The following is a 19,997-nucleotide window of genomic DNA, read 5'->3' as shown; positions in this document are numbered from 1 at the left end:
GTTACAAGGGGGCCATGGCAGGTCCTGGGGAATGGGGTAGGAGAGGGGTGGGCTTCCAGTCTAAACCAAGATGACTGATGTTAGGTTGAAATATAAAAGCAAATTTTCTGAACAACTCATCCACAAACACCCATAAACAGCCCTGGGAAAGCAAATGCCAAGAAAACGGCTGCAGGGCTTCACCAGGGCTGAAGGAGGCCCAGAGAGGAGAAAAGTCCTCATCTGTGTGACCCATCTTAGAGGCAACCGTAATCTGCCTCCCAGCACCTCCTGCCTCCTGGCTCCTCTGTTACAGGTGGGACACAAGCTTTAGAGACATCCATCTGGCCACCAATGCTACTTACAGGCTGCAGGAACTTCCTCAGCTTCTTCATCCTCAAAATGGGCATAACAACCATCTACCATTTACAGAGGAGAGATGAAGGTTAACAATCAGTCAACAAGGCTGGGCATGGTGGCTCACGCCTGTAATCCCAGCACTTTGGGAGGCTGAGGCGGCAGGATCATGAGGTCAGGAGATTGAGACCATCCTGGCTAACACGGTGAAACCCTGCCTCTACTAAAAAATACAAAAACTTAGCTGGGCTGTAGTCCCAGCTACTCGGGAGGCTGAGGCAGGAGAATGGCGTGAACCCAGGAGGTGGAGTTTGCAGTGAGCCGAGATCGCGCCACTGCACTCCAGCCTGGGCGACAGAGTGAGACTTCGTCTCAAAAAACAAACAAAAAAATCAGTCAACAAATATTTATTAAACAAGTGTTCCAGGGCAGTGTCTCACCGACTGTAATTTGTGTGTATATCACCCAGGAACGTTGTAAGGGGTAGATTCTGATTCAGTGGGTTTGGGGGGGCCCTGCAAGCTCCTGGGTGGTGCACATATGATCATCCTGGCTCCCCCATCCCCCTACATACACATACATCAGACACATACATCAGAGGCTCGGCTTCCAGAGGGAGGGGTCTGCACCCCACGTTTCTGGGAATGCCATCAAACATCAGGTATACAAGAGGAGCTAGGAAATTGGTACCTGGGAAATGAAGAACCAAACAGGGGATTCTGACAGGCAGGGGAGGCTCTGCCCAGGGCCACAGGTGACTTGGGAGCAGCTGGCCACAGGACAGGGCATTACTGAGTAACAGGTCAACATGACAACTTCTCTGCAGCCAGGAGCAGCTGAAGGTAGGACCAGGGAAGAGGTGGTTCTTCTTCCAGAGCCTCCAGCAGGGCCCAGCCTACCTCCCAGGTTACCAAGAGGCCCTAAAATCCAGTCTCCTACTCCTGGCTGGACTTGGTCAGTCTGAGCACATGTGTGACTCAAATGTTAGGGGACCAGGAGTGCTGGTGGCTGGGCACAGACCACCTGGACATGGAAACAACAGGTCTTCCCATGAAGTTGTCTTATTTTTCTATCTTAGTGGGGAACATGTGGTTTTTCTATTGTTTCTAAACAAACGTGACATGGACAATAACTCTTTTCCCCTCAGAGGAGGTGGAGGTCATGTACTCCCCTACACCTTATATACACAAATATGCATGTGATGTCTCTGCACTCCGGCTAATGAAAACCCAAGACTGCTGCAACTGCCTCTTCACTCAGGCTCCTGGGTTGACATCTAAAGCTTTCCCGGGAATCAGAACGCATCTTTGGGTGTAACACACGGGTGCACATTTCAGAGGAAAGCTGGGCCTTTGTGAGTGATGCCTCACAGGGTCACAGTGCAAGTCCCTCTACTCTGATGGGGAAAGAGTGAGGGGAATGTGTTTTTATGTCTTTTGAGGGTGGGGGTGAAGAGACCCAGGGCCTGTTCCTGACTCCCCTAAAAAGAACAGCAGCTCCATGTTGGAATCGCTCCACACTGGGGCCCCCACAGAGCCTCCCAGTTTGGCAAGCTCAGGCCCCCCGTGACACACAGGCCCTGTCCTCCTCCTCCAGTCAGGTGTGCCTGAGACCCAGACTCCCCACCCCACTATAGAGTACCAAACAGAACCACAGAGCAGATTCCTGTGAAAAATGGCCAGTCAAGCCATGGCCTAATAGTCTGGCCAGGAGTGCTGAGTGTGGGTCAGTCTGGCTCCTGCAGGTGGCCCAGCGTCAAACGGAGCCCAAGATGGAGTGGCTGTCTGGGACGGAGGACTCCAGTTCAAATACACGCTAACTGATGTCCTGGGCAAGCTGCCTCATTTTTGTCAGCCTCAGTTACCTCAACTGTAACATGAGGGGTTGGCCTGGATCACTTGATTCCTTTCATCCTAGGATTCTCAGCAACAGTATCACAAGCTCCAGCTGCCTGGGTTCAAATCCTGCCTCCGCCACTTCCTGTGAGACCTCGCATGAATCACCTCACTTCTTCCAACCTTAACTCCTCATCCGTGACATAGAATGAGGGGAACACCACCTCAGAGGGTTACAGAGGGGACTCAACGAGGGTCTACCTGGCATGGAGGGGGTGCTGAATAAATATCAGCATTCTGTGAACTCTGTGGCCCCTGCTGCCACCACCCTCATGCTCACAGATGGAGTCAGGACCAACGACCAGCATCCTCAGCCCCCGAAGGGTGTGGCCTCTACTCTGCATGGGAAGACCCACCGAATCCCCCAAACCCAGGCAGATCAACATCGTGCACACCCTGGTAGCCACGTGCATGGTCTCAAGCACACGCAGGGTCAGTCAGGCAAACCTCAGCATGCCGGGCAGCAGGCATGGTCACTGCAGCAGGACAGGGAGGAGGACAGGCAGAGAGGAGGCAGGCAAAGGGAAGGCCATGTGCAGTCACTGGGGAACGGGAGCTAGCACAGCCCGCGACCGAGCAGCCCGCGCCGGCAGCGCCCGGCTCCTTACCTCCCCTGCAGAACCTCTGACCACCGGGACTGTGTTTCCCCCAAGAAGCTGGAGGCATGCTAGAAAGAGGAGAGAGCAGGAGACAGGGGGCAATCCGTCCTGAGCCAGGCTCAGGAGAGAGTCCCGGAAAGGAAGCCCGAGGAAGGGGGTTCCGCTCAGGGCGTCCATGGCTGAAAGGGTTTCTAAGAGACCTGAAAGATCCAAATGCCAAATGCAGATCACCCCCAAGGCTGGCCTGTGCCAGAGGCGCAGAGCAGGGGATGAGAGAGCAAAGGGAGAAGACCACCCATAGACCAGGCCGTCCCAGAAACGCACCTGCCCTCCCACCGGCTGGGGCTGGGTCCACCCACAGTGACCATCTTGCCAGGTTTCCTGGCATGGTGTGGACCCAATGGAAAAGGGATCCAAGGATCTGGGGTGGGCAAACCCTCTCAGGAAGTCCCACCAGCCAAAGTCAAGGAGGGTGTGCCCTCCACAGATGTCACAGTCACTCCTCCTGGGACCCAGGGGAGACGGGGAAACTGAGTGTGTGTTGCAGGGGCCTTGGAGGACTCATATTCCAAGGCCAGAGTCAGAGCATGGAGGTTCTTGTACTGGCTCCACCGTTAATCTGGGTAACTTTGGGCAAGTTATCCTCTCTGGGCCTCAGCTTCCCCACATACAAGATGGAGAGAATGTCCCTATCTATAATAGAGGGTGTCTATACTCTACAAATGCCAGGCACCAAATCCCCACTGAGCCACAGCCATCTTTTCTAGACTTTTCTCTGGGGGTTGGTTTGTGCTGCACTAGGGAGATGATCAAACATCCAAGATTTCTGACAGCAGGCTGGGCAGAGGGGTTCCCGCAGCCAGGGATCCAGGGAAGGAGGAGCCTGAAGCACAAAGTTTGGGGTAGGATGACTTTAACACTGAACACATTTGGGGTCCTGTTAAATGGCATGGTTTCCCCAGCTGGGCTGTCCACAGCCCCCTCATGAAATTCCTACATCATTGATCTGTGTCCCTAAATCCCCTCCAGAGCACCCCTTGTCCCTGGAAGGCTGAGAGCTCCTCCAGGAACTGGTTCTAAACTGTTCATCACTGGGTCTCAGCCCCTGCTCCCTGGGCCACTCACGGCAGGTGCCCAACAAATAACTGAGGAGTAGCAGACTCCTACAGTGCCCAGCACCTGCTCTGGGGCCAGCGCCAGTCAGCAGAGCCAGCCTGCCAGTGAGAGGTCATACTTTGTAAACCTTTCTCAACCTGGCTACACAACTCCGCTGATGCCTCTTGGTCATGGTAACCCTAGGAGGGCAGGTATTACAACCGTATCTTCCAAACAAGTAAACTGAGGCCAAAGAAGGTGAGGAGGTGATTGCCCAAGGGTACACAGTAGGATAATCGTTGTTGACAGAGTCAGGGCGAGAATCTGAGTCTCCTGACGTCCCAGGCACCAGGCAATGTCAACATGGCCAGTTACTACCAGCATCCACATTGGACACCAGTGCCAGGGCACGGGCATTACCAGGGGTGAAGTATCTGGACACGAGCCCAGCAGGGCCCTGGGAGTCAGAGTGCAATGAGCTGCACACAGTGGAGGGGAGCCCAGGCTGGCGCTAACAGCTACCTTTGATGACAAAAGCCTCCGACAGCAGCCGCATCTGATACAGGGGCTTGTTCTCCATGGACACGTCATCAATCCTGGCCCGCGCATACATGCTGATGGCATCTCGGTATGAGCCCTCCACGTAATGCAGTTTGCCCAGGATCAGCATGGCCTCACACATGTACTGTGGCTGAAAGGACAAGGACATGTTAGCAGCACCTCCCCCAAAATGTTAGTTCACCTTGGGGTGAACACCCCCCACTGAACCTTGACCCTATTTGCCTCAGACCTTGCTCAGAACCACCCCCCGGCAGGAAGCGTTCCTTGATGCTCAAGCACATGCCAACAGCTCCCCGTTCTCACCCATGGTCCATAGCCTACATCGTGGCTCTCAAAAAAATTCTCATGAGTTCCTAATCGTTTCAAATGTGTGCGTTTTATGCCCCCAGCAAGACTCCAGAGACCTTGCAGACTAGGCCCTGTCTTTCCTCTCCTGAAGCCCCCCAAAGACTGCAGCCCATGGGGGTCACTCAGAAGCTCAGGCATTTATTCTAAACACAAGTGGAGAGTCAGAGATGGAGCTAAGTTTTGTGAAGCCCCAGGCTTCTCATTTTGGGGGTTCTCTTGTGTACACGTATATGCAAATCATAATTAGGTGAAAGGCCTCAGAAACAGCCTGTGCGGGAGGCTTATGCCTCCCCCAACAGTGGTGGAGGGACAGATTGAGGAGGAGAGGGCCTGCTGCGTCACCATCCTCTTCCTATCAGAAATGGGTCAAAGTGCAGAATCACAGAGGCCAAGAGTGGCTGAATTTAAACCTGTTTTCTTTTCCCTCCTTTTTCAAAAGCTGCTTACATCTCAATCTCCACCCCACGGAGGAACTCTCAGGGCCTTCCTTAGGGCCTGCAGTGGTCTGGACAGCCCTGATCACCCCTACTCTGGCTTGGGCTCCTGTGCTGCTGCCTGAGGGAGGCTGTGCTGGCCCTGGGCTGTGCCACTCTGGCACATGAGTTCTGATCTTGGACATGGCCCCAGTTCTCCTTGTGACCTCCCACCTCTTCAGGCCATTTGTTCTGGTCCGCTGCCTCTGATTCTGTCCTCAGCTGGCTCACAATGCCTACGGGCCAGGCCCTGGGCACTGCTCCTGCCACACAGGCAACAATCTGTCCATAAAGCTCCCCAAAGATGCAGCTCTGGTCCCACCCCTGGCATCTGTCACTGGCAGGAAGGTGCTGCCCCTGTCTCCCTGCAGGGAGGTAAGAGTCTGGGGTCCCCGTGACCCCAGGGCAAGCCTCCAGCACTCCTTACCATCTACTGCCCTCTCAGAAGCCAAGAGAAATGAAGCGTGGCACAGACAGGCTCCAGGGAAGCCAAATTCTCCTTCCCCACTCGTCCTTCTGGCTTTTGTGAGTCCACATTCCTCTTTTTGTCTGTGCTTCCTCAGGTTCTCTTCACCCTAACCTAACCAGATCCTCTCCCATCCTTTGGGGACTTGCTCAGGCCCACCTTCTCCCGAAAGCCTCCCCGACTACCAGGGAGCTCCCTTCAGCTGAACTCCTCCAATGCCTCTACCAATGAGCCCATTCAGCCTCTGCATGCCTGACCTGCTCTCTCTATTAATTAACTCTCCAAAGCTGAATCTTTTGAGGGGATTTGCTAGTCTCTTCAGATAGGCCACCCACTCCCTGGGCCAGGGCCACAGATGACACATCCCAGAGGTATGCGGCCTATAGTCCTTCCAAGCCGGGCAGTGACTCTGCGTTCCCTGCATGGTCTCTAGCCATGGGCTCATTTCCTCCCTGCTCGGGCTGCGTCTTCCTCGTGGGTGAGGGAGAGATAATAACACCTACTCCTCACTGCCTATCACAGCGATGCTGAGGACATTAACAGGGTAAAGTCCAGAAAAGAGCTTTGAACTTTTCTTTGGAAAAGAGCAAGATAAATACAGGGTATGTGTAATTATCATTATCCTGTATATGGAGACAAGGGCAGCGAGGCACAGAAGAACATTTCAGGCATGCTGATGGGGTGTGGCTAGCGGTGGTTCATGGAGGACCAGTGGCAGTTTACAACAGAGCTTCCACCAAGCTGGGGAAAAATTAGACAATGCAGGGCATGTTTTATAAAGCCACATTTACACTATTTAAAAAGATGCTCGGCCGGGCACAATGGCTCACGCCTGTAATCCCAGCACTTTGGGAGGTCGAGGCAGGCGGATCACCTAAGGTCAGGAGTTTGAGACCAGTTTGAGACAACATGGTGAAAACCCGTCTCTATTAAAAATACAAAAATTAGCCGGGTGTGGTGGTGGGCGCCTGTAATCCTAGCTACTCGGGAGGCTGAGGCAGAAGAATCACTTGAACCCGGGAGGCGGAGGTTGCAGTGAGCCGAGATTGTGCCACTGCATTTCAGCCTGGGTGACAGAGCAAGACTCCGTTGTCTCAAAAAAAAAAAAAGGGCTCTTAGTTCTGAAAGGATATCTACCTTGCCCTTCAATGCTAAGCTGTTTTTCTGTTATGGCACAGTAAGAGCTGAAGATGGTATCATTTTGCTGCTATTTCTTGCTTTTTAATATCCTTACTTGGCAGCATGAAAAGTCCGCTGCACTCCATGGGACCCATGCATGTGGATGTGAAATGTTCTTGGTCTATCAGTCCAACAGTCAGGGAATGGAACCCTCGCCCAGTGGGAGGGTGCCACGCAGGAGGTCACTTTACCAGGGGAACAGTACCCTCTACTGTGTGGATTAGCGCATCTCCTTTTGTGCCTCACTGTCCCCATCAATAAAAAGGGAAAAAGGACTTCATGGAGACACCCAGGTATGAGGGAAGAACGGATAAGGAAATACTTCACAGACTAACGTGGGAACTATAAAAGTAGGGGTGTGATCACCATCCATCACATGAATCCAACTTTCCCAGTCATTATTTTATTTCCACCCCAGTACTCTGGGAGGCAGCACCAAGAAGTGAGAGACAGCATTAGAGCATGGGCTGTAGACACCAAAGGCCTGGGTTGTCATCACCTTTCTTGGGTCTCAGGGATGGGGGTTGGCAGGGCACAGTGCCTCATGCCTGTAATCCCAGTACTTTGGGAGGCCAAGGCAAGAGGATCGCTTGAAACCCGGAATCTGAGACCAGCTCAAACAACACCTGTCTCTACAACACCTGTAGAACCCTGTCTCTACAAAAAATTGAAAAAAAAAAAAAAAAACAAAAAGAAATGGGGCTAATAGTAAATACCATTGCAGAAAGTTCCTTGGAGGCCTACATGGGATGGTGCAAAGCCTCAACCTAGCGGAGAACAGAGTTTAGGACAAGTGGCTTGTTTTCGCTGATCTCCACACAACTGAGCTAGACAGGGTTTTAGAGATCAGGATCTTGCTCTGTCACCCAGACTGGAGTGCAGTGGCATGAAGACAACTCACTGCAGCCTCAACCTCCTGGGCTCAAGTGACCCTCCAGCCTCAGTCTCTTGGGTAGCTGGGACCACAGGTGCAAGTCACCACGCCTAGCTAATTAAAAAAAATTTTTGTAGAGACGGGGTCTCACCATGTTGCCCAGTCTGATCTCAAACTTCTGGCTCAAGCAGTCCTCCCACCTTAGCCTCCCAAAGTGCTAAGACTACAGGCGTAAGTCATAGGTCAGTTGGGAATTTTATTTATCACTCAAATTACTTATTTGTTGACTGGAATTTTTACAATAAGCCTGAATCATGTTTATTTTAAAACAATTTTAAACATTTAACATTTAATTATTAATTTAATATTTTTAAAATGAAAAGAGGTCTTGGTGGGAAAAGCTTGAACCCCACCAATCTGGTCCAACCCTTTTGACCAGCAGATGAGAAACTGGAAGGTCTGTGGGGTCAAGGGCACGGTCAGGCAGTTATTTTAACCCAACACAAAACTCCCAGTGCTACAATACCTGTCAAGGAGCCTAAAAGCAGTAACCTTAAACTTCTAGTACACACTCCCCTCTCCCCTGTCCCTTCCCGTTCCCTCCCTTACAGAATAAGCCCTGCACATCCCGGCCTGGTGTTCCCGTCTGCCCTTCCTAGCCCCAAAGTACCTTTACAACCTTGTCTAGATCCAGCCCCAGAAGGATCCAATTCTAGTACTACCATTACCTGGAGTCTGCTCTCTGCTTACCCGCAAAGAGCATCCTCCTCAGACTTGCTTCCTCATGGGTACCACTCCTATCATGGTCCACCTTGGAGGAAGGCTATTTACTTACTGATAGGATTTATCTTCCCAAGAGACTTGCAGCCTCCTTGAGGGCAGGGTCCACACTAGATTTATCTTGATTGCCCTCAGAGTGCACAACACAATGCCTTGCACACAGTATGTTGGAATAAAAGGTTTAAGGAAGTGAATATATTACTTTGGAATATCTCTTTAAAAATCAGCTGGGCGCAGTGCCTTACTCCTGTAATCCCAACGCTTTGGGAGGCTGAAGTAGGAGCATTGCTTGAGCCCAGGAGTTGGAGACCAGCCTGGGTAACACAGCAAGACCCTGAAGAAAATAAAGACAGACAGCCAGAGAGAAAGAAAGGGTGGGAGGGGGAAGGAAGCAAGGAAGGAAGGGAAGGAAGAAGGGAGGGAGGGATCACTTCCTCTTTGAGTTTCTTTTTTTTTTTACCCCCTCCCCCTCCTCTTTGAGTTTCTAATGACATACCCATGCCACTATTATAGCTCAGGATACACTGTAATCTAGAACAGCCACAGCCTCAAACTTGGATGCACATATAAATCTCCAGGAGAGCTTGTTAAAACGCAGATTCTAATTCTCAATTGCATTTCTAACCAGCTCCCCAATGATGCCCACACTGCTGGTGGGTGGACCACATTTTGAGCAGCAAAGTCCAGAGAAAGTTGTGACTATACTCCTTCTCGGAGAGAGAGGTGGGTCCTCTACCTCCCTCAGTGTCTTGTACTCAGTAGGAGCTTGATAAATGCATGTGGACTTTTTTTTTTTTTGCACGTGGACTTAAATGGGCTTGCCCTGTTATGGAGCTCTTCTGTCCCTAGCCAACTCTGCATGCTTGCCTGTTTTTAACTAGGTCACAGGTTCCTTGAAGTTTTATTTCCCTGAGAGCCCCCTGACCCAAGGAGCCCAAAGGGCCAGGCACATATTTTTTTTTTTCTGAGATGGAGCCTCGCTCTGTCGTCCAGGCTGGAGTGCAGTGGTGCAATCTCGGCTCACTGCAAGCTCCACCTCCCAGGTTCACGCCATTCTCCTGCCTCAGCCTCCTGAGTAGCTGGGACTACAGGCGCCCACCACCATGCCCAGCTAAGTTTTTTGTATTTTTAGTAGAGACGGGGGGTTTCACCATGTTAGCCAGGACGGTCTTGATCTCCTACCTCGTGATCCGCCCGCCTCGGCATCCCAAAGTGCTGGGATTACAGGTGTGAGCCACCGTGCCCGACAGGCCAGGCACATATTAAGTCAACCAAGCACTGTCCAACAGAAATATAATGTAAGCCACAAACGTGAACCACATGTGTAATTTAAAATTTCTAGTAAGATTATTTTAGTCACACTGAGAAAGGTAAAAGGTGAAATTAATTTTAATAACGTTTTCTTTAACCCAATATATCCAAAATATACCATTTGAACATGTAATCAACATAAAGTTACTGCCCTTTTATATTCTCTGTTTTGTACTAAGACTTTGAAACCTTGTGTATGTTTCATACTTACAGCACATCTCAATGTGGACTAGCCATACTCCAAGTGCTCAAGGGGCCACGTGTAGCCAGTGGCTACTGTAAGTGTAAGGGCAGCTTGTAAGAGAGACTTGTTGCTCAGGTGACCAGATGACTCAGGGAGGACTGGACAGATGGGAGGCAACGCAGATGAGGAGAGGAGGTCTCACGCTTGAAGGCTGACGACTTACCGTGAGCCTCCCATGGTTAAGGATACTGCTCAAATAATTTTTGGCTTCGCTCATCTTCGGTTCATTCTTCTCCAGCAAAGGGATGGAGTCTTTTATTTTGGCATGGTTCTCCTTCAAACACTGCTCCAGGAGGGCCTCAGCCAGCAGCAATTTCCCAAAGTCATCTGCAAAGCAAAGTAGGGATCAGAGCAGCAACCCCCTGAACAAGGCGGATAATGGAGGGCGGTGCACACTCCTTCCTGGACCCACCCAACCACTCCTACCTGGTACAGGAATGGCTCAGGTCTGAGAAAATAAAGGCACATTTTCCATAAATTTCAACAGCCTTTAAAGAAAAGACATAGGCATTCTACCATGATTACAGTACAAATTGCCCCTTTGGATTTATTTTCTGCTGTAGTTTAATGGTTGGGAATACAGAGTTCCCAGGACCTGGGGACAAATTCCCAGAATTTCAGAATTTAAAATAAGGGACAAAGTCATACGTACGCTGTGCTGTGGATAATAAGTTCTTAAACCAAGAAGGAATTCTCCCCAAATGATTGAAGAGGAAAAATATATGAAGTGGCTTAATAATGTACTTTCACATGCTCCTAATTTCTATGTAACCATAATTGGTTTTCTCCATTTCTAAGTGTTTTTGTTTGTTTGTTTGTTTGTTTGTTTTAAACGGAGTCTCACTCTGCCACCCAAGCGGGAGTGTAGTGGCATGATTATGGCACTCCCAGGCTCAAGTGACCCTCCTGACTCAGTCTCCCAAAGTGCTGGGATTACAGACATCAGCCACCGCACCATTCCGTTTTTAAGGCAATTTGACATGACTCAGGATAACCTGGCAGCCACGGTAGAGTTAGGTGGGAAGCAGATCTACTTGTCGCCAAGGCAAATCCTCGAACATGTTTAATACCTCTGCATTTTCTGGAGTTCTCTCACATATAGGGTATACCCGCAAATGAGGGTAGCTCATTTGCATCCCTCACCACCTAGTAGGTGGTTTTATACTGCCTGGTTTAGTGAGCGCGGTGGCTCACGCCTATAATCCCAGCACTTTGGGAGCCCAAGGCAGGCGGATCACTTGAGGTCAGGAGTTTGAGACCAGCCTGGCCAACATGGCAAAACCCTGTCTCCACTAAAAATGCAAAATTAGCTGGGCATGATGATGGGCACCTGTAATCCCAGCTACTTGGGACGGTGAGGCAGAACTGCTTGAATTTGGGAGGTGTAGGTTGCAGTAGGCCAAGATCGCACCACTGCACTCCAGCCTGGGCAACAAAGTGAGACTCTGTCTCAAAAAATAAAAATAAAAATAATACACTGCTTGTTTTATTTGCTGCCTCCCTTTACCACACTGAAAGCTCATCTTGTGACCACCAGATTCCTGCTACCTACAGCAGAGGTGGCTCGAGCATGGGAGTCGGGTGTTCCGTGTGCAGGGTCTGAGGTCAAGAGTGGTTTCACCATGGTTCTTGGGTGGCTGTGCTTATTGCCCCTCCCAACAACTGGGGTGAGGAGCAGGCCCACCATTCAATATAAGCACCGAGTAAATACCTGTTGAGTGAATCGGATCTCTCAACTACCCCACAGGGAAGCCATCAGGATCGAGAGTTAAGTGCCAGTCCAAAAATATCCCTACGAATGCCTGCTTGGTGCCATCTTTTTCAAAGTGCTCTTTTTGCTACCAGTACAGTGTTCTCAGATCTACAAGGCTGCCATTCCCTCCTCACTCTCAGGATATCACAGTTTGCTAACATCTCACAGCCACTGGTCCAAAACTGCATGCCTTAGCCAGGCACTGTGGTGCATGCCTGTAGTCCCAGCTTCTTGGGAGGCTGAGGTGGGAGAATCATTTGAGCCCAGGAGTTCAAGACCAGCCTGGGCAACACAGGGAGACCCCGTCTTTAGAAAACACAAAAAACTTCATGCCTCTGAAGACGAGTGTCTTATCATAAGGGAGATTCCCCACAGAGAATGATTCTAAAGCCCAGAATCCTAAGAACACCATCGCAGGGGGTTTTCTTTCTGAAGGCACCTGTTATGGGATCCTTTGCTACATACCTCATGACTTTTAAAATTAACATTTTGAGGAAATGGTCAAAAAAGTACCTAGTTCAAACTATCATTCATTGCTGGCAGACTATAAGTTAGTAGAATCTCTAGAGTAATTTGGCAACATACATCAAAATTATTTTTGCACATCCCCATAGACCCAGACAGTCAAGAGTCGCATTCCAGAGCTGTGGGCCTTGGGGAAAGTTGCTCCCTGCTTCTAATCTGCTTTGCCTCTGTAAAGCCAGGGGTGGGGTTTGAAGTCAGAGCCTAAAGAGGGAAACAAATCCCTCAGGACGTTGGCCATGCCCCCCAGCTGGTCCCTGCCTCGTTGCCCCCTTTCCTCTGTGCACTGGCAGGGCTCGCACCCTTGGGCGACCGTGCCACCAGACACAGCACCATCGGTGGCCATCCCGTGCACTCTGCCATCTACCTTCCTGGACCAGAGCTCCTCGCTTGGGTGAGCTGCTTGGTTGGGTGCTTTCATGCCAAAGAAACCAGCTTCCTCCCCAGAGCATGCCCCTTTGGACCCGGGCTGCTCCAAGTGCGCTGGCCATGGCCTGGTGCGGGTCTCTCAATGCTTGTGATCCAATCCCAAGGAGATGAGTGCAGAAACTTAAGAGTACACCTCTAGAAATTTGACAGAGTAATTTTAAATCTGTTGAAATCTAATACTAAAAAATTGGGAGGTAGTATTTTGTGTATTTTTCTTTTATTTTTCTAGTAAATCATTTTTATTGCACTTTATGAAAGTATCGGAGCATAACAGATTGGGAATTTATTTTGAGACAGGGTCTCTGTCACCCAGGCTGAAGTGCAGTGGCATGATCTCAGCTCACTGCAATCTCCACCTTCTGGGTTTAAGCGATTCTCCTGCCTCAGCCTCCTGAGTAGCTGGGACTACAGGCATGCGCCACCATACCCAGCTAATTTTTTGTACTTTTGGTAGAGACGGGGTTTTACCATGTTGGCCAGGCTGGTCTCCAACTCCTGGGCTCAAGTGATCTGCCTGCCTCGGCCTCCCAAAATGCTGGGATTACAGATGTGAACCACTGTGCCTGGCCAGATTGGGAATTTAAACAAAACAAAATTGATCCTTCACCACATATCTCTAAACCATAAGAGTGACTGACTGCAAAAGAGGCACTAATATTTGTTGAAGGCTTAGTATGGGCCACTTTTTCATATAGCATCATTTCATTTCCACAGCCCTGAAAGGTAGGTATTATCACCATTTTATAGATGATAATAAAGATATGCAGTATTGTTAGAGTCACAGCCAGTAACAATAATAAAAACATAACACAGGCCGGGCGCGATGGCTCAAGCCTGTAATCCCAGCACTTTGGGAGGCCGAGACGGGCGGATCACGAGGTCAGGAGATCGAGACCATCCTGGCTAACATGGTGAAACCCCATCTCTACTAAAAAACACAAAAAACTAGCCGGGCGAGGTGGCAGGCGCCTGTAGTCCCAGCTACTCAGGAGGCTGAGGCAGGAGAATGGCGTGAACCCGGGAGGCGGAGCTTGCAGTGAGCTGAGATCGGGCCACTGCACTTCAGCCTGGGCGACAGAGGGAGACTCCGTCTCAAAAAAAAAAATAAATAAAATAACACAGCCAAAAAACACCCTGTCTGTCCTGCATCCCATGCAGAACAGAGCTGCTGGTAATTTCAAAATAAACAATAGTCTTAACAACTTAAAACAGTACATTAAAAGCTAGTTGTGGCCGGGCACGGTGGCTCAAGCCTGTAATCCCAGCACTTTGGGAGGCCGAGACGGGCGGATCACGAGGTCAGGAGATCAAGACCATCCTGGCTAACATGGTGAAACCCCGTCTCTACTAAAAAATACAAAAAATTAGCCGGGCGTGGTGGCGGGCGCCTGTAGTCCCAGCTACTCGGGAGGCTGAGGTAGGAGAATGGCGTGAACCCGGGAGGCGGAGGTTGCAGTGAGCTGAGATCCGGCCACTGCACTTCAGCCTGGGCGACAGAGGGAGACTCCGTCTCAAAAAAAAAAATAAAAAAAGCTAGTTGTAAATCCAAGGACAGGGATAAGAACTGTCCTCTCCTTCATATACCTGTGACTTTCAGACTGTTTTGTTGATTGACACTTCAGGTCCTTCTCAGAAGGCTTTCTGCCTGCCCCTTTCACCCCTCAACTCAATCTACTTGTTTGTTTACCAGACACCCAGTAGGCAGCAGAAATTCACTTTCCTTTCCTCCTTTGCTCAACTCTCCTCTCTCTGCCCTACCTCTCTCTTGCCTTCCTCTCTTCTTTCCATCCAACTATTCTCAACTGTCCAGTCTATGGAACTGAAGGATGTTTCGGAAGTAGAACTTCTAGACTTTTAGTTATTAAATAAGAATTCAAGGCTGGTGTGGTGGCTTACGCCTATAATCCCAGCATTTTGGGAGGCCGAGGTGGTAGGATCGATTGAGACCAGGAGTTAGAGACCAGCTTGGTCAACACAGTGAGACTCTGTCGCTACACACAAAAAAAGTTAGCGGAGGTTACAGGTACACGCCTAGAGTCCTAGCTACTTGGAAGGCTGAGGTGGGAGGATGGCTTAAGCCCAAGAGTTCAACGCTGTAGGGAGCCACGACTGTTCCACTGCACTCCAGCCTAGGCAACAGGGCAATACTTTATCTCTAGAAAATTAAAAAAAAAAAAAAAAAAAAAAAGAATTCAGGTGGATAAAGGCTTCTCTGTCATCCCAAAGGGAAAACACGTTGCTTTTTATCATCCTGTTGTCTGAAACCTCCTCTCTATCCCAGTTCTGGTGAAGTGCTGCAGCTTCCCTCGACCCAGGGGCGTTTAAGAAGACCTTCCCATCAGACCCATAGTGAATCTGACCCTGGGTGCTGATTCTGCAGCCCTGCTCAGCACCCTGCCCTCAGCAAAGTCCCAAAGCCCCACTTACTGGCCATCTAGTCTCCCAACCCCATCGTGTTACCTTCCTTACAGCGCCTTCAGCTCACATCCCCTCCAGGCCTCTCCAAGAGTGCCAGGTCACAGGGACACCCTTCAAGACCCCATGTTTGAATGACAGTGATCCCCTTTCCACAACCCACCCATTCACAGTCAGGAAACGCTGGTCCAGCCAGCCAGGCCAGGGTTCAGACCGGGCCCTTCCCCGCTGTGGCAAACAGGGGCACAGTGGTTTCTGCAGCTGCTCACCTCCCAGGACTATAGAGGGCTGGGACCTGCCAACCACAGCCAGGAGGAAAAGACTGAAACTAGCAAGAGGCCATCTGCCTCGAACAAACCCCTTCTAACTGAAACTGAGGAAATGTTCAAAACAATCTCCAGCCTTAAGGAGAAGAAAAAAAAAAGCAGGGTGGGGGGTAGGGTGACTACAGATTAGGAAAAATTCAAAGGCCAGGCATGGTGGCTCACACCTATAATCCCAGCACTTTGGGAGACCAAGGCAGGAAGATTGCTTGAGTCCAGGAGTTCAAAATCAGCCTGGAGCACATAGTGAAATCCTGTCTCTACAAAAAATAAAAAACATTAACTGGGTAGCTGGGCACGGTGGCTCACACCTGTAATCCCAGCACTTTGGGAGGCCGAGGTGGGTGGACCATGGGGTCAACAGATAGAGACCATCCTGGCCAACATGGTGAAACCTCGTCTCTACTAAAAATACAAAAATTAGCTAGGTGTGGTGGTGTGCACCGGTAGTCCGAGCTACTTGGGAGGCTGAGACAAAAGAATTGCTTAAACCCAGGAGGCGGAGGTTGCAGTGAGCCGAGATCACGCCACTGCACTCCAGCCTGGCGACAGAGCTTCAAGACTCCATCTAAAAAAAAAAAAAAAAAAAAAATGGGTGTGGTAGCATACACACCTGTGATCCCAGCCACTTGGAAGGCTGAGGCAGGAGGATCACTTGAGCCCAGGCTGAAGCGAGCTATGATAGAATAAGACCTTGTCTCTAAGAAAAAAAAAAAAAAAAATTAAAAAGAAAGTCTCAAGATGGATGGGTAGAGAACAGATATGTAATAAAGCAAGCACAGCAAAAGGTTAATAGGTACACAGGTGTTCACTGCAAATTTTTTTTGACCTTCATTATATATTTGAAATTTTCATAACAAAATATTGGGTGGGGTACGGAGACCTAACCTAACAATCAAGTGCAATGTGTGGCCTAATTTGGATCCTGACTCTAATAAACTAATTGTAAAATGTAATTGTTAGATTTTTTGTAAGGCATAATAATGGTACAGTGGCTATATTTTAAAAAAGGGTTTTTACTGCTGGGTGTGGTGGCTCCTACCTGAAATCTCAACACTTTGGGAGGCCGGGGTAGGAGAATAGCTTAAGCACAGGAGTTCGAGACCAACCTGGGCAACATAGCAAGACCCCATTTCTACAAAAAAAATTTGAAAATTAGCTGGGTTTGCTGATGTGTGCCTGAGGTATGTTGCTTGGGCTGGTCTCGAACTCCTGGTCTCAAGTGATCCTCCCGTCTTGGCCTCCCAAACAGCTGAGACTACAGGTGTGTGCCACCATGCCTAGCTAGTTTTTTTTGGGAGGATGGGGGGTAGAGATGGGATCTCACTTTGTTGCCCAGTCTGCCCTTCCTTCTAGTCGGGAGGCTGAGGTGGAAGGATCCTTTGAGCCCAGGAGTCTGAGTGTGTAGTAAGCTATAATTATACCAGTGAACTCTAGTCTGGGTGAAAAAGATAGTTCCGGTCTCTAAAAAAAAAAAAAACAAAAAAAAAAACCAGAGATCTTATTTAATAAGTATATGCTGAAAAACTGAAATGTGGAGGAGAAATGGGTTGAGTATGGCTCAGATGAGACTTCATGAGTTCGTATCACTGAAGTTGGTTGATGGATACATGGGACTCATTCTTTCATGTTCTTTAATATTTTGAAAATTCTTCATAATAAAGTTGTTTTTTAATCACTTGGATGGGCTCTTTGTTTTTATATGAACAAACCCCAGCACAGCAAGCAGGACTCTGGGGTTCCCCTGCTCCATCCTGACCAAATCTAGACCGGATATGAGTGAGAAGACAGTAGCAAGTGCCTTCCCCCTGGCTGGGTGGCGAGGAGCAACCTCAGACAGGAAAAGGGTACAGGGGCCTATTCTGCTGAAGCAACTACTGATCTTTCATCCCCCCATATCAGAAAGAGTCCCCACAGCTCATCTTCCCCTTCTGCCCCCTGAATCTGCCTCTGGGAGCTACTTCTCATTTCTGTGGGAAATATCAGACACCACTGGACCTCAAGGCCTCAGTAAAATGGGTTTCAACCCTCAGCCTCAGAACCTCTCCCAATTCTGTAACTGTGGAAGCTTCAGATCACTGACTCGTAAGAGTCAAACAGGCCAGGTGGGATGTGAAGAATCTCCCTGCAGGGATGCAGGGGAGTCTGCACCAAACGCCAAAGAAGAACAAGCTCTCAATCCCTTGAGTGATCAAGGAACCCTGTAGAGAAAGGACCAAAACAGCAGTCGATCCAAACAACGCTCTAAGCATGGGCTTTAGGAGGCATTTTTGTTCCTCGTGTTTCTGTGTGTGCATATGCGTGTATGACTATATGTCCCAGTGTGAGTGCATGCTTTGTGATAGTGTATCTGGATTTAACAGTGGGAGAAAAATCATTCACAGACTCCAAAACTGGCAGGAGAGACCCCGCTGACCCTCCATCTCTTTCCTTATACTGGCCAGTTCCCACAGTGAAGCCAGCCCAGGGTCCACGTCCCCAACTCTGATACTAAGAGACTTGGTGGCAGAGACTCAGGCTTGAGTACAGGCTTTACCACATACACATTATGTGACCTCTCTGGGCCTTGGTGGGGACAATAACTCCTGCTCTCCTAATAGGGTTGTTTACAAGAATTTAGAAAATAGAGAAAGCGGCCAGGCACAGTGGCTCATGCCTGTAATCCCAGCACTTTGGGAGGCCCAGGTGGGCGGAATGCTTCGGCCCAGTTGGAGATCAGCCTGGGCAATATGGCGAAACCCCGTCTCTACTAAAACTACAAAAATTAGCCGGGCATGGTAGCCAGCACCTGCAGTCCCAGCTACTTGGGAGGCCTCGCTTGAACCCAGGAAGTCGAGGCTGCAGTGAGCTAAGATGGCACTACTGCACTCCAGCCTGGGTAACAGAGAGACCCTGCTTCAAAAAAAAAAAAAAAAAAAAAAACCCAAAAAACAACAAAACCCCACAAACAATTGCCCTCCGATCACTTTCTTGCCACTATGGGAGCTCTTCACGGACAGGGATTTTGTGCTGTACATCTTTGAGAGGTAACAGTGCAAGTGATTTAAAGGAGGTACTCAAAACCTGGGCTCAAATCCTGGTTCCACAACTTACTGGCTAGCTGATCAAGTTATTTAATTGCTCTGTGCCTCAGTTTCCTTATCTGTAAAGTGGGGCAAACAAGAGTACCTGCTTCGCAGGGTTGATTAAAGGGCTCAGGACAGTGTCTGGCACACAGGAAGCACCAGATAAGTGTTGACTATTACTATTACTATCACGATCTGTCACTCTCAGAGCCTTCTACAGGCTGGGCAGTCTTTAAAAACTCTATCTGTATTCATCTATTTCTTGCCTCCTTCCACAAAGCCTCCTAAGTGATTGTGCCCACAGAGAGGACTCAGGGAGGGTGAGGTGAAGGCCCCAGGAACAGGATCTGAGGTTAGAGGCTGGGGCGGGGTGTTCCCCGCTGCCACATCAGGGTGCTTTCCCGCCCCAGCACAAGAGCCCGGCCCAGCCAAACCAGCCCTACTGCTAAAGCCACCGACTGCCAGAGTTGGATGTGTCCCGAGATCGCCACAGATGAGAAAATTGAGGCTGGCCAAGCCTCTTCCCCATTTCTCCACCACCCCACCCTGGGGTTCGTCAAACCCTCGCCCCTGTCTGCTGCGGACAGAGCTCCGTTTTCAACTTTACTTGCAAGAACTATGAACAAAGACAAGACAGACACACTTCACCTGTTGGAGTTTAGGGACACCCCACCCTCGGACCGCGGTGGGGGGCAAGAGCCCAGCCAATGCACTGATCTCATAATATGCAGATACCACCATTTCATGGTAGACAGAGTTAGCCACATTATCCTAAAGGACAGAGAGGAAAAGCCGTTTCTCTTCCCTCCAAGCCCCCAAACTACATGTGATTTTTCTCTCGCGGCAGAAGGACCTTCTTAACTACCCTGGCTGCTCCTAAGACCAGCACAGTGGGCGGGTGGACGCCCGTTGCCAGCCGAGGACGGTCTGGGCGCGCTTCCTGGAGGAGGCGGTGCGTTTCGCGCGCTAGCTGCCGGCGAGCCAGCCTCTTCCCTCACTCACCGGTGTCCGGAAAGGTGAACGCTGCGCTCGGGATGCCTCGCCTGCTACCTCCGCCGCCGGGCATGCTCAGCGACTGCAGCTGCCGGACCAGCTCCGGCATGCGGTCCCAGTGGCCCTCGGCGCGGCAGCGCTCCAGCTCGCTCTCCACCTTCAGGTGGGAGCCGTGCGCGCCCTTCGCAGCCATCTTCTCGCGGGCGCTGTCATGGAAGGTGCGGCCAAGAAGTGGAGACCCGGCCGGGGGCGGCGTCCCGGCTGGGGCGCACTCGCGGGCGGGGTTGACAGGGGCGCAGACGGCAGCCGGGGCCCGGGCGGCAGCGGGGCCCGGGC

At 50.2% G+C, this 19,997-nt stretch overlaps 1 protein-coding gene across 5 annotated transcripts in view; it reads right to left on the bottom strand.

Annotated features, from left to right (window-relative positions):
- The window catches only part of TTC7A (tetratricopeptide repeat domain 7A), a 142,840-nt gene extending 122,849 nt beyond the window's left edge, over nucleotides 1–19,991 (bottom strand). For 3 of the 5 annotated variants that reach the window (XR_001880645.1, XM_017847981.1, XM_017847984.1), the window contains exons 1-3: nucleotides 19,671–19,854; nucleotides 10,325–10,488; nucleotides 4,448–4,616 (exon numbers count right to left, since the gene is read on the bottom strand). Coding sequence is in view for 4 of the 5 variants with exons in the window: in XM_017847981.1 (XP_017703470.1) it covers nucleotides 4,448–4,616; nucleotides 10,325–10,488; nucleotides 19,671–19,854 (517 nt within the window). In the remaining variant the exon portion in view is untranslated. Of the gene's footprint in view, nucleotides 1–4,447; nucleotides 4,617–5,734; nucleotides 5,905–10,324; nucleotides 10,489–19,670 lie in introns of those variants that run through there. The other 2 variants (XM_017847982.1, XM_017847983.1) reach the window with 2 other exon arrangements.
- Nucleotides 19,992–19,997: the final 6 nt, after the last annotated feature.

The sequence above is a fragment of the Rhinopithecus bieti genome, unplaced genomic scaffold (genome assembly GCF_001698545.2).
Source record: "Rhinopithecus bieti isolate Rb0 unplaced genomic scaffold, ASM169854v2 scaffold_30687, whole genome shotgun sequence".
Lineage (NCBI taxonomy): Eukaryota > Metazoa > Chordata > Mammalia > Primates > Cercopithecidae > Rhinopithecus > Rhinopithecus bieti.
This window is presented reverse-complemented; position numbering and strand designations above follow the sequence as displayed.